The 13,878-nt window shown below is 41.8% G+C and overlaps 1 protein-coding gene across 1 annotated transcript in view; it reads right to left on the reverse strand.

The window, feature by feature from the left end:
* Window positions 1-74: 74 nt before the first annotated feature.
* The window catches only part of CDHR1 (cadherin related family member 1), a 48,986-nt gene continuing 35,182 nt past the window's right edge, over window positions 75-13,878 (reverse strand). The window contains exons 14-18 of the mRNA XM_069067073.1: window positions 12,949-13,113; window positions 11,737-11,804; window positions 6,552-6,780; window positions 4,059-4,313; window positions 75-1,360 (exon numbers count right to left, since the gene is read on the reverse strand). Coding sequence (XP_068923174.1) covers window positions 821-1,360; window positions 4,059-4,313; window positions 6,552-6,780; window positions 11,737-11,804; window positions 12,949-13,113 — 1,257 coding nt within the window. The 3' untranslated portion in view covers window positions 75-820. The remainder of the gene's footprint in view (window positions 1,361-4,058; window positions 4,314-6,551; window positions 6,781-11,736; window positions 11,805-12,948; window positions 13,114-13,878) is intronic.

Below are 13,878 nucleotides of genomic sequence, written 5' to 3' on the forward strand. Positions count from 1 at the left end.
TTTGAACTTGGGCAACATTTGTAGTTCCTGGATTATCCCCAGACACTAAAGTGCCATTCCCCTAGTGGACTTTTGTATACTTAAGTATCTGCTTCCACCAATGAGAAAATTCAATCAATTTATTCTCTATTCCAAACCATGAAGGTACAGAGGATGAAAGAATAATCTATCAATTTTTCACCTTAAAGACAGACAACATATTTCCCCCTTCTCCTTTAACAGCTTTCAAAATACCTCTTTTGAAGTTGTTTTACTTAGGTGAAGACCAAACATTATTACTACCCTATCCACCTCCTTTATCAAATAATTTCCAGCATTTGGAGGCTACTTTGGTGATAACAGCCTGAGCTGGCATCACATTATAGATGTCCCCACATCTTGCAGGAGTCCTGTTCATAGATTGAGGATCCTTTGCGTCAGGCTGCTCAGAAATAATGGCCAAATGAGCTTCTGTTTTTCCACGGATGGGAGTAGGAACAAGAAGACCTATGAAGCCCCCATTCAATGGCAACTTGAACACCAGTCAGCAAATGAACACTTTGTTTGCAGTGGGACATTTGGTAAAGTTTCAGGGGAGAGAAGGAAGTGCATATGGTCAGACTAGGATCTAGTGAATAGCACCTACATTCTAGGTCACTGAAGAAATGATTCCCACTGCAAAATGGAAAAGGAGATTGGCAGAGAATCCATGCAAATGAGCAGTAAATACTTGTACAAAAAAGTGAGTGATTGTACCATCTGAACTGCTTTCAGCTGATTCTAAATTTTTAGGGACAAGGATAGGGGGGTGACAGGCTTGAGAGTGGCCACAGTAGATTTCTCAGACATAAGGCTTGTTATCTGCAGCCTTCTTTTCAAACTTCTTCTTGAGCTCAGAAACGAGGGCAGACTGGACAGGTCTGTCCAAGTCCTTTTGCTTCATTGGCTTATTAGTATGCTTGGGAGTCAGTGAGCCTGAGACTGTAGGCACTGTCCACTCTGTGGTACTGATCTTGGGGATGGTGATAGGTGGAGGGGGAAGGGCTGGTGCAGTAGGAGGTGGAGTGAACATCAGGCTGTTGTTGTTTTGGTTCTCATTGGGCAGTTCATCCTTGACAGCAAACTTGTCTCCTGCATGAGACCTCTTGAATTTTAGCCACTCTGCCCTGATGGAGCGAGATGGCGGGCTCGGCCTCTTTCGGATGACTCGACGGACCGGTAAAATCTTGTTGGACTTCTTGTTGCGCCAGAACATGGCAGTGGAGATGAAGACAGTAATGACCACCATGATGGCTATGACTCCAGCCAGCACGCCTATAGCTTTCATGGGATTGTCTTTAGTTTGCATCAGAAACGCAGCCATGGGCCCTCTATTCAAAGTCTGTTAAGGAGTATAAACAGAACATCTATGGAAGCTAGACAGGAAATTGTAACAGTTTCACTTACCTAGACTCTTGACAATACCAGCGAAAGTTAGATGGGATGCATACACACACACACACACACACACACATTTCTATACATGCTATGGACAGTTCAAATATTATTACCACTTCTAGAAATAAAGAAGTTGAAACTTAGAGAAGTAAAATGATTTCATTACTATCACACAGTCAATAATGAATATAACCAGGAATTGAACCCAGGCCTCCTGATGCCAAATCCAGGGTTCTTTCCATAGAATTCTGCTGCTTATCAGTGTATAGGGATAGGAATAAGACCTGTGATTTGTCTGATAGAAGGAAGTGACAACTGTGAAACTCCTCTCCCAAGGCAGTCTTAGAGAGTTGATTAGAGCATTGAGAGGTCAGGTGACTTATTCAGGGTCACACACTAATATAGATCAGAAATAGTATTGAATTAAATTTATCCAGACTTTGATGCTGGCTCTCTATCCACTATATCACATTGCCCATCTCTCTTTATGTGGGTGTATTGTTAATTACCTTTTCACATACGTGTTCTGTCTCTCCACTTCTGCTATTTGATCAAAGAAAGCAGAGACTGTCTCCTACACACAGTTGCTTTCCCAGTGCCTAACACTGTGCCCACTCACAGTAAAAGCTCAATAAATGATGGCTGTTGAGAAGGAAGCGCCTTGATCTTTGCCGGAGTCATTTGGTTAGCTTGTGTTGTAATAGAAAAATTCACTAACTTTAGCACCCTGTTCAGACCACAGCAAGGAAATCAGAACATGATTTAGGATTCTATGTTAAGCTTTGCCTTAGGCTACAGGCATGGTTAAATACATTAATAATGAACTCTGCCCTTAATGAAAAGAACTTTTCCCTTAATGAAAAGAAACTCTTGGTTTCTTTTCATTAAGGGAAAAGAAAGAGCTTTGACTTACTTTTGAATTAACTTGGAAATACATGAAGAAATAATCCATTTGTAACTGGATAGACAGACTACTGGAAACCAATCTTTCTTTAAGGAAGCTAATAATTGCTGATATTTAAATGGAGCTTTACAGTCTACTATACACACATACATATGTGTGTGCATATATATATATGTATATATATATATATATATATATAATTTACAAGACAGTGTAATGCATAGAACCAGTCTCAAAGCCAAGAAAACTGGGGTTCAAGGCCTGCTTCTGACACTCTGTGGATCTGAGCAAATCATTGAATGCCTTAATCTCTATGCAACTTCCTAAGACTAGAGACGGCAGAGAAAGCAGCCAGCCTGAATTGGTAGAAGTTTCCTTGCCTGGGAGCTCCTTATATATCATTGAAATCTCAGATTCAATTTCTATCCCTTAATTGTATTTCATCATGACCTCCTTTCTTTTGATGCCTCCATTTTCTCCTATTTCATCTCTGTTCTGGTTTCCTTTCTATCCCTACCCAGTCCTGACCCTTGGCCAGCCATTTCAGTGATGTTTTCTTTACCCTTGAGCACATCACTCTTTTGTTTTTCTATCTTTCTCATCGCAAACCTTGGTTAACACTAACCATCTGGTTTTCAAGCTGCCAGGGATTTTAGAATCTAGTTGTTTAGTCATTTTTTAGTTGTGTCTGACTCTTCATGATTGCACTTGGGATTTTCTCAGCAGAGATACGGGAGTGGTTTGCCATTTCCTTCTGCAGCTCATTTTACAAATAAGGAAACTGAAGCAAGTAGGATTAAGTGACTTGCCCAAGGTCACACAGTGAGTAAGTGTCTGAGGAAAGATTTGAACCCAGATCCTCCTTACTCCAGGCCTAGTCATCTATCCACAGATCCATTTAGCTGCCCTTTTAGAATCTAGCACAATTCCCTATTTTATAGGCTGAGGCCAGGAGCCTTGCCTAAGGTAGTGAGTAGCAGCAGGGATAGTGAGATTCAAACTCAGGTCCTCAGATTCCAGATTCAGTGTTCTATGACATGATACATTTGAGTATTACGAGAACCTTATGGAGAAGGTAGTGCAAATACTAGCATCCATATTTTATAGGCAAGGGAACTGAAATTCATAGAAAACCAGTGACTTAGTTGCAGTCACAAACCTAGTAAGGGGGAGAGTCAGGTGTAGACTGACCCTTTTGTCTGAAAGTCTGGAGTTCTTTTCCCTTGTATTTTACTGCCTTCATCCACATGGGGTTCAGGCAGGGGTCTTGTAACTTCTATAGTATTGTAAGATCTGATTTAGGATTCTAAAGACTGGTTTCAAGATGGGCCAGGACAAATGGGATGGGGTATAGCACTGAAATTCCCTCATTTTCTCCTTTATAGATAAAACCAAGCTCTAGAGAGAGGGGGTACTGGGTCAGGGGGAGCATAAGCTTGATTTCCACAGGGAGCAAACTATAAACATCATTTGTATGTACTATGTTAATGAGAAAGGAATACATGGCTCACTCTTTAACTGAACTTACAGAGGAGGGTCATAGAGAGAGAGGCCTAGATGATTGTTAAGATTCGTGAGTGAGGATGCAGGCAGGCTTATCCCCACCAGATCTCAGAATTGGAGGCCTGTCCCTCTGCAAGAATCCTGTCTACCACACACCTGTGAGTGAGATGGTTGTGAGCTTCTCTTTTAAACTCCCCAAGCATCTTTCTTCCTCCTTTTGGCCCGCCCAGCTTACCTCATCCAGGATGTCAATCTTTAGCACAGCTGTGGTGCTGAAGGACGGGGAGCCCCGGTCCTTGGCCTGCACCAGCACAGACCAGATGCAGTCTTTGTTCTTGGTGATGTTGTGGATGATGTCCAGGGAGTGAACAAAGGCTTTCAACCTGATCTCACCCGTGCTCTCATTAATGTCAAACACATTGGCGGGTTCTGCCTGCATGATGGAATAGTCCACAACATTGTTTGGCTCCTCTGCATCATGGTCTGTAGCCTGCATGTAAGGAAAGATGGAATCAGACTTTGGGAACTCAAATATTCCCTAAGCAATGATCCTGTAAGGGGGCAGATGAAATACTAATGATAGACTTCCTTGGTCTGTGGACAGTAGCAGAGAATAGAGTAAGTGCTTAGCAGGGCTGGATTTACTGGTAGGTAGAGTAGCTAATGGTTTACATTTTGCACTTTAGGGGGTTCTAGGGAAATCATCTCTCCTTTAATAAAGACATCTCCCTCACTGTTTATGAATTTCTTCATTTAAAAGAAGTGGTATGCAATTCCATCAATAAGAGATTCATTTGAGTTAACATGAGGTTAGCCCTGGGAGGATAAAGGATAATCATGATCTAGTGTAAATGAATAGAATCAGATTGATTTCTCCCTGATGGTTGGTTGAGAACAGCTGCACTGCAGAAATGAAAATATTTTGCATCATGGAGTGCTTTAGGGAGAGGTGAGGCTTGGATGAGTGGCTACAGTGAAGGGCTTTGGATAGGGTGTAGGCATTGAACACCTGGTAATGGGACTGCGAGAACTAGGAAGCAGAAAGGAAACAAGGGAACAGAAAGGAGAATGAGAGAGGTCCAAAGACCCCAGTTCTCATTTCCTCCAAGGGCAGGTCCTGGTATTTAAAAAGTAGTTTTTTACTTGATTGGGGAAGGCAGTTTGTGCTATAATTCCTATGGAGGATGCAGTCTTTGAGTGATTTCATGTCTTAAATGACAATGTATGCATGTGGTTTGCATGAATGCATGCATATGTGGTGTGTGTGTGGGTGTGTGCATGTGTGTAGTGGAATCTAGCAATAGTTTTTGGTTTCATGACAGTAATCACTCTCTGCTCAAGTGTTATATATTTTTGTAAACAAAATGAATTAAAATGACTCATTTGGAGGTTTTTGAGAGAATCTCATGCCTTGAACCATGGTACTTAAATGCAAAGCAATCACCTTGGGGGCTGTGTTTATTTGTAAATGGCAAAATATGGGTGCTGCCAGAGAGAGAAATTTTTAGTTCCAAAGTTGACATGTTAGAAATTACAGAATTTCCTTTTTATTATAAATGCTTTTGAATGCAATTGAAAATCTCAAGAAGCCCCATCGAAGTATGATGAATCTGAGAGATTGGGTTTGTTTTTCCCCAACAGATTAAATTCTGGTTTTTGGTGTGTTGGTTTTTATTCTATAGAATCAGTGCAGGCCCGGGGAAGTTTCACCAAAGCTTTTGGATGTAGAGGAAGAAGAAACCAAGTGAATGTAGAGGACTGGATCTGAGACAATGTAGCATAGTAGAAATAGCGCTGAACTGAGTGTCCAGCAGCCTGGGTTCGAGTTTGCCGCTTCCATTAACTTGATGTATGACTTGAGCAAGCCGTGTTTCAGTTTTCTCAGGTGTAAGATGCAAGTGTTAGGTTCTGGAAAGCAATTTGTCATTTGTGCCCCCAAAGTCACTGAACTGTGCCTAACCTTGACCTGGCTATAGCATTAGGCTAAGCCTAAATACCAGAGAGATCAAAGAAAGAAAATGGATCTGTATGAACACAAATATTTATAGGAGCTCTTTTTGTAGTAGTCCTGAATTGTAAACTAAGCAGGTGCCTACCAATTGGGGAATGGCCAAAATTATGGTATGGGAGTAGAATGGATTATTGTTTTTGTCATAAAAATGACAAAATATGCAGTTTTAGAGGATAGTTTAGTTCTTCTCTGAACCAGTGATGCAGCATGAAGTGACAAGAAGTGGGAGAATATTTCACACAATAACAACATTAAAGAGAAAAACAACTTTGAAAGGCTGTAGAACTGATCAATGCAATCATGAATCACGAGTGCAGAGGATTAAAGATGAATCATGCCACCCACTTCCTGTCAGAAAAGTGATGGACTTAAAGCACGGGATGAGATGTACAGTTTTGGAAGTGACCAATGTGGGAATTTGTTTTGCTGGACTATGCATGTTTATTGTGATAGCTTTACTTTTTAAAAAATTGTTCAGTTGAAGGGAGGTACAGTGAAGAAGAAAGGCAATAAATGCTTATATACATTTTTCAAAAGCCAATAAAAAAGATATGCAAAGATTGGGCTAGCTGGTCTTCTGGGTATCTTTTTATTCTTAATATCTGGATTCTATGATTTTCTTATTTCCCCTGTTGATAACGGTTTGCATAGCATAGAGTCTATTCATACCATTTAGGGAATGGGACTGACCCCTAAAAGGCCAACCTAGCAACCCACCTCAATTTTTACTGGGGATCCTAGGACCATTGTCTTTTCCTGAATGTTTTCATCAAATTCTGGGGAGTGGTCATTGACATCAAGCACTGTGATGAACACTTCAGCAAGGCTGTACTTGCCCTCTGTGTCTTCTGCCTTCACATAGAAGTTGTACTTGGAGGTGACCTCAGCATCCAGGGCAGCCCAAGGCTGAGTATAGATGATTCCTGTAGATGGATGGATGAGGAATCTGGAAGGGCCAGATGATACATATACGGGTCAGGAGCCAACAAGGCAAGAAATTGAAATATGGATCAATCTAATCTTCTCTGACAGTCAACTCATATTCTCCTCAAGCTTCTCCAGGGGTCAGAGGGGTTGAAACATTAATGTTTCTTGCAATGCAAGGATCTAAGCCAACTCCAGAAGACTCAGGATAGAAAATGCTGTCCACATCCAGAGAAAGAACTATAGAGTCTGAAGGAAGATCGAAGCAGACTATTTGCTCTTTTTTGGTTTGTTTTGTTTCAGATTACACACCATCTTGGGGAGTGGACAGGGGAGGTAGGGGAGAAAATTTAAAACACTAAATCTTATGGAAATGAATGCTTTAAACTAAAAATAAATAAATAAATTTAAAAAAGAAGCATTAATGTTGCCCTTTCTCTTGGAATATGATTCCCTGTGTTAGCAAGTTGTTCAATCCCCCAGACTTGAATTCTCCAGATCATCATCCGGTAAGCCTCACAAACAATCTCTTACATATGGGAAAGCTAGTGGAGTCTATCAATCCATTGGTTAATCAATAAACCATTATTAAACCTTTATTACGTTCTAGGCACTGTGCTAAAATGCTAGGGAATATAAAAGGAAGACAAAACAAGGTCTTTGCCTAAATGAGCTCCTGTTCTAATGGGGAAACAACATGCAAATAATTATGTATGTATGTATGTATATGTGTGTGTAAGTATGTATGTATGTGGGTATATATAGATATATGTGTACTCATATATATACATATACATATATACATATATATGACCTATACGGTATAAGTTGGGTCTCTAGTTCTCCCAAAATGGAAAGGACATTAGTTTTAAAAATTATCATCCAGCAGGTTAGAAAGGTACAGGCTGTAATAGTCCCTAAACCATATCACACTTATTTCCTTAATGAACTCATTGTGTCAATCGAAGAAAAAAGTGTTTGTGTGTGTGTGTGTGTGTGTGTGTGTGATGAAATCTCGAGAGGTATCTTGGGATAGTTGATAGAGAACAGTCTCAGAATCAGAAAACTCATGTTCATGTTTTGCTTCTGATTGCTTCTGTGTGACCCTAGGTAAATCACTTGACCTCACAGTATCCCAAGAAAGTTCCTAAGACTTTATATTACAGTTCCTAGTTCAGTATAAGAGCCCAATAAATGCTCATTGATTGACTTATTGAGTGTTGCAGAGCAGGCATGCATCTGCATTGGCAGGCAGGGTTTTCTCACTGGAAGTTTCCCCGATCCATGAAATCCCAGGTTGGAGGAAAAAACCCCAACAACTTTCCATGAAGAGAAGTTACAATAGATTCACTGGACTCTTCCCTGCCCAGGCCATATCTGTAATACTATAATCAGTCCTGGGATACAAATTTTCGATGGAGCATCATTGATAAATGAGTAGACCCAGAGGACAGTGATCAGAATTGATGGAGGGAAAACCATGACATGATAAATGGGTAAGGGCACTGCGGATATTTAGCCTGGCAAAGAGAAGACTTACAGGGATGTGATGTCTTCAATTACCTAGAAAGAGTCATGTACAAAAGGCATCTGATCCAGAGAGGGGGATTAGGACAATAGAAGGAAGTTACAGGGAAGTATATTTTGCCCCAGGATGAGTAAGTATGAACAAATTCAGGGCAGTGGTAGAGGCCTCCTTACAAAGTGGTGAGCTCTCTGTCTCTGAAAGGGTTCAAGATGAGGTGGAATGATCACAGCTGGGTGGTTTTAAGTTCCAGCCTCTCTGGGTTTCTTTCCCTGTAAAATCAGGGAGACAGCAGCTAAAGCCTCTGTCAGCTTTAAAATTCTATGGCTGTGCTGTAAAAAGATGCTGGATCAATGACTCTGCAAGATCATAGGATTTAGAACTGGAAGTCATTTTAGAGATCATATAATTTGTGCTTTTCATTTTATATAGGAAGAAACCAAGACCCTGAGAGGATGAGTGTCTTACTTGCCCAAGGTCACACAGTAAGGATCAGAGCTAGAATTCAAACTTAGGTTCTCTAACTTCAAATCTAGGCTATGCAGTCCCTGTCCTCTGGGGGAGATCAGTCTCTGAGTCCCTGTATGCAGCAGGAGGATCAATCACTACCTCACAGTTGCTCAAGGGCCTTTTAGACAGCTAAGACAGTCGGTGAATGTCAGACTCAATTCTTCTGGAGAGGGCTGGAAGGACCTGTCGGTGCCTCCACTAAGGCAGCATCTGACCTACTGGATTTGTATTTGACCCTGATGCTGACCTTGACCTGCTTTTTGCCTTCTCTGTTCCTGGACTTTTTTTTTTTTTCAGTTTAGTGAATCTTGTATTCTAATTCTCCTCTTCACAGATTCCATGGTTCTTGGGAAGTTACTTATTAGTAGTCACTTATTAGCTGTGTGAGCTTTCTCCTCTCAGAATATTATTTTCTCATCTACAAAATGAAGGAGTTAGATAAGATAATCTCTAATGTCCTTTCTAGATGAAAGTCCTGTAAACCTATGGCAAGAGCCCATCAAGTCCTCTGCCCCATGCCCTTCCCCTTTGTCTGATGATCACAACTGACCCGCCTGCCACTTTTTCAGGTGAAAGCTCTCAGTAGGGGTCAAAGGCCCCCTGAGAACTGGATCCCCGTTGCTCCCTCTTTCCTCTACATCATATAGTGTTTGGGATATGACAACTTGACTTCAGAGGCCTTCCATTCATTCCTTCAGGAAAGATTATTTAAGTGCTTAGTTTGTACAGATTGCTAGACATAGGGGGAGATACAAAAATAAACAAGGCCTGGTGTCTGACCTCAAGGAAAAGGAAGGGGAAGGGAATAAATATTCATCAAGTGCCTACTATGTGCCAGCACTGTGGTAAGCACTTTGTAAACGTCTCATTTGATCCTCCCAACAATCTTGGCAGGTAGGTGCTATTATTATCCTCACTTTACAGTTGGGGAAACTGAGGCAGGCATTAAACGACCTGTTCAAGATTACACAGCTGGTAAGTATCTGAGACTGGATTCAAATTCAAGTCTTCTTGACTGCAGGACTGGCACTCGATCTGCTGTACCACCCAGCTGAGAAGAACCAGCTACATCATCTCCCTGCATGAAAATGTGCCTGGCTCTTGGTTTTATGACTCTCTGGAGGAGGATATTCCTTGGCCTTTCCAGGAAGCTCTCCTTTTGCTAACCTAAGTCTCAGCTGCTACTACTATGTCAGCTTCTTTTCTTGTGTTCTTTTGTTGTTGTTCAGTTGTTTTAGCTGTGTCCAACTCTTTGTGACCCCATTTGGGATTTTCTTGGCAAAGATTCTGGAGTGGCTTGCCATTTCCTTCTGCAGATGAGGAAACTGAGACAAACAGGGTTAAGTGACTTGCCCAAGGTCACACTAAATGTCTGAGTCTGGATTTGAAGTGTGTGTGTGTGTGTGTGCGTGTGCATGTGTGTATCACTCTAAAGTTTTGCAGAGTGCTTTTTAGCACTCAAAGCCACCATGGGTACAACTATTACCCCCATTTTATAGATGAGGAATGTGAGACTGAGTGAGGTTAAATGACTTGCCCAGGGTCACACAGTAAGGCTGGATTTGAACTTGGATCTTCCTGACTCCAGGTCCAGCACTCTATCCCCTGTGCTACTTAGCCTCCTCGAATACTTATCATTTCTTATACCATAGCCCTTGATGCCTATTCAGCATTTTGGTTTGAGAAAGACTCATGGCCCAGGGCTTGGTGGGAGGAGTCTTTATCTCTCTTCTCATCATATGAGAGTAGCCACCCACATAAAATAAATGTACTAAAAACTGAGTAGCAAAGCAACAGCAAGATATGGTATGAATGAGGAGGGTGGAACCCTAACCCAGGCAAAGGGTCCCATCTTTTTTAAATGGTACCATGGATTTGTTAGCCATTGACTGTTGGGCAGGGGGGAACAAAGTGTCTGAGATAATCTTTCCTGCATTCTGTTGGCAAAGTGAATAAAGTGACTGGAGCACTGGGTCTGGAGTTAGGAAGACCTGACTTCAAACCCGACCTCAGACATTTACTAGCTGTGTGACCCTGGGCAAGTCATTTAACCCCTGCCTGCCTCAGTTTCCCTAAATGTAAATAGGGGATAATAATAGCACTTACCTTCCAGGATTGTTGGAAGGATCAAATAAGATAATATATGTGAAGTTCTTAGCACAGTGACCAGAATGCTTCTTTAAAATGCTTGTTTCCTTCCTTTCCCAAGCTGGAGAATGTAGGAAATTCTAATCAGGCACTGCCAGACTCCTCTTGGAAGCTCAAGAATTTATTTATATTTATAGATGAAGCACTTTTGGAAGGGTAGAAGCCAGAATAAATTGTATAGGTAGCAGATGTTTAATTATGTGATTTGTTAAGCTTTAGGTCTCTGTCTGACTACTCTCCCTGCTTTTAATTGCCATGTGAGATGAGGAAGCAACTCCTGGGCTGTCTTCACAGAAAGGTCTCTGAAGCACAAGGAAGACAGTTTCTGCTTTCCCATATAACTGGAAATCTTTTCAAGACTGATCTCTAGAAAGTTCTTATGGTTTTGGAAAAAGGTTTGGATTTTGGGGTCAGAAGATATGGGCTATAGTCTTGTTACACTCACCAGCTTACTAGTCTTGGATAGATAATTTCTCCTTTCTGAGTCTCAGTTTTTTATTCTGTAAATGGGAATAATATTCTTTGTACTACTTATCTCTTGGGGTTTCATGAGGACATGTTTTAAATTATAACCCTAAATTGTAATATCAATGTAATTGATCACCCCTCTTTTTTCCACATATCTCCCTACTCTTTCCCACCCTATATTCCTTTCCTCTCCAACTCCTCATAGCCGGTGCCAAGGGCACTAACCCTTCCTATACCAGCTCCCCCACCTCCTTCCACCATGCTGATGCTATGAGACACTAGAATAAATCTTCTGGATTGTGTGTTCAAGTCTGCAGGTATACTTACAGCTCTGCTCCTGTCCCATAAATAGAGTATTTGACTTCACCCCATAGTCCTGAGTCTGGATCCATTGCCTAGAAAAGTGAATTAGAGAGAGTTCAAACTCATAGAAATGTCAAATTTGAGAGATGGAATGGTCCTCAGTGATCATCTAGTTTAACCTTTGCCCAGAATTCATTCCCATTGTAATAGTTCTGACAAGTGGTTATTAGATATGTCAATAGGCACCAAGATCTTTTCTCTTCCTTTGTGGTATACCCTAGGTATACCACACCTGTACCCCCGTTACTTAGTGTCTTAGCTTTTCCTCATTTGCCACTTGGACATCCTCTCCACTGCTTCGCAAGAAGATCTTAGAATCTCTTTAAGTGGGGAAACTGACCTGAGACCAATAGTGTTCTTCCCAAAAGATCTCAGTTATCAGTGGAACCAGTACTCTTAGGATCTGAGCAGAAACAAAAGTAGACTGGGAGAAAGGAAGACATGATTCCCCAGTGGGGATCTGTCTGTGGATTTGGATTCAATTCCAGGATCTGTTGATCCCACAAAAAGGATGATTTTAAAATTTTTCCTTATGCCCATCCCCATTTCTCCTACTATGTCATTTAGAAAGACAAAGTTCACTGATAGGAAGCATAAGGAAAAAACCCATGCAGAACACCAGAGCTGCTCTTGGCTACCTTGAATTGTCATCTGTTTGTCAGAGCCCTTTCTAGAGTTCTGGGGCAGATCCCTCAGGTTTGATGTTTTCCTTTAAGCTGAAGGGCAGTGCCTGGACTGGCAGAGGGGAGAAAAGATACTGACAAACATACAAGGGTAGGACTAGGAAGCCGGGAGAAGGAGGAAACAAATGGCCCTCCACGTGGTGGAGGCTTTGGAGGTGTTGTCTTCCCTTTTCCTAACTCAAGCATCCTTTGTTTTCCTTTTCCTGTGATGCCTGGGCATCTCAGCAAAAAAAATAGCTAGGAGAAAAGCTCCCCCTGTTATCTCTCATCACAAAGCCTTCTCAAGCCCCAACCCAGTTTCTCAGATACAGTCTTAGATGGAGAAGTCAAGCTCCTGACAAACACCAAATCTTAGACCCTTTCTACTTTTGTCACCTCCCCACCCTTGACAATAAACTTTCCATCTCTGTCATCAATTCACTACAAGCACCTCAACTTTCAGTAATAGTCCTGCCCTGCTCCTGCCCCCGTCTCAGGCTTATCCCCAACTCACTGTGACAGCCACCACATTAGACCCCCCTGGAGAATTCTCTGGGATCCGAGCAATGTAGTAGTCAGAGGAAAACTTGGGGACGTTGTCATTGGTGTCCAGGAGGTGGATCACAATGTCTGCTGTGGAGCTGAATTTCTCAGGAGTGTTCACTTCCACAGCCAGAAGCTGGCAAAGGAAGAGAAGGGAGGTTGAGGGCATTCATGCAATGCTGCCAAATGATAAACACAACCTGGGAAGGAAGCTTGAGGCAGCAATAGAAACAACTTGGCCTTGATGCTCCCAAGGCAGAGAGCCCTGGGATGCACCTTGTATGAGGGTCCATAAGCTAAGGCATGTGTGCATTTCTTCTCCTAGGCATCCTAACTGTCCCTAGGTGATTCTCTAATATCCTATTCTAGCAATCTTTGCTGGACAAACTGGCTATTTAATTGCTGCTGTGGGGTTGATCATTGAAACGTTAGCTGATACCCTAAGGTCACCCTGCCTCCATCCTTCTGCTTTTCCCCTCCTATCCTTTTTCTTCCCTTGGAACCTGAAGTCTGAGGGAGCATTCTACCTTGGAGTTATGGGGTTTAGGGCCAGAAGGGACCCTTCTAGTCCAACTCCCTCATTTCACAAATCTGGAAACCGAGGCCAAGCAGAGTGAAATGACTTTTTGGTGGTTTTCATAACTAGTAAGCAGTAGATAGAGTCTGGATTTGAACTCAGGTTCTCTGATTCCTTCACATTGAAGGAAGATTCCTCAAACACAGCAATATTTACTGGGTAATAGAGGAATAATCTTATCAACAGTTACCATGATTTTGTTTCCCTTTCTCTGAAGGGAGTTGCTACATGTCATGCCCTTGGAGGGGAATAGAAAAATGGAGACATGACATTCCAGCTGTGATGACTGGACTACCCTTGAGTGCATAGAAAGGATGGATGAGG

Source organism: Petaurus breviceps, unplaced genomic scaffold, assembly GCF_028583685.1.
Source record: "Petaurus breviceps papuanus isolate PSGF00001 unplaced genomic scaffold, PetGlider_PUasm1.0 90740, whole genome shotgun sequence".
Taxonomy (NCBI): Eukaryota; Metazoa; Chordata; class Mammalia; order Diprotodontia; family Petauridae; genus Petaurus; species Petaurus breviceps.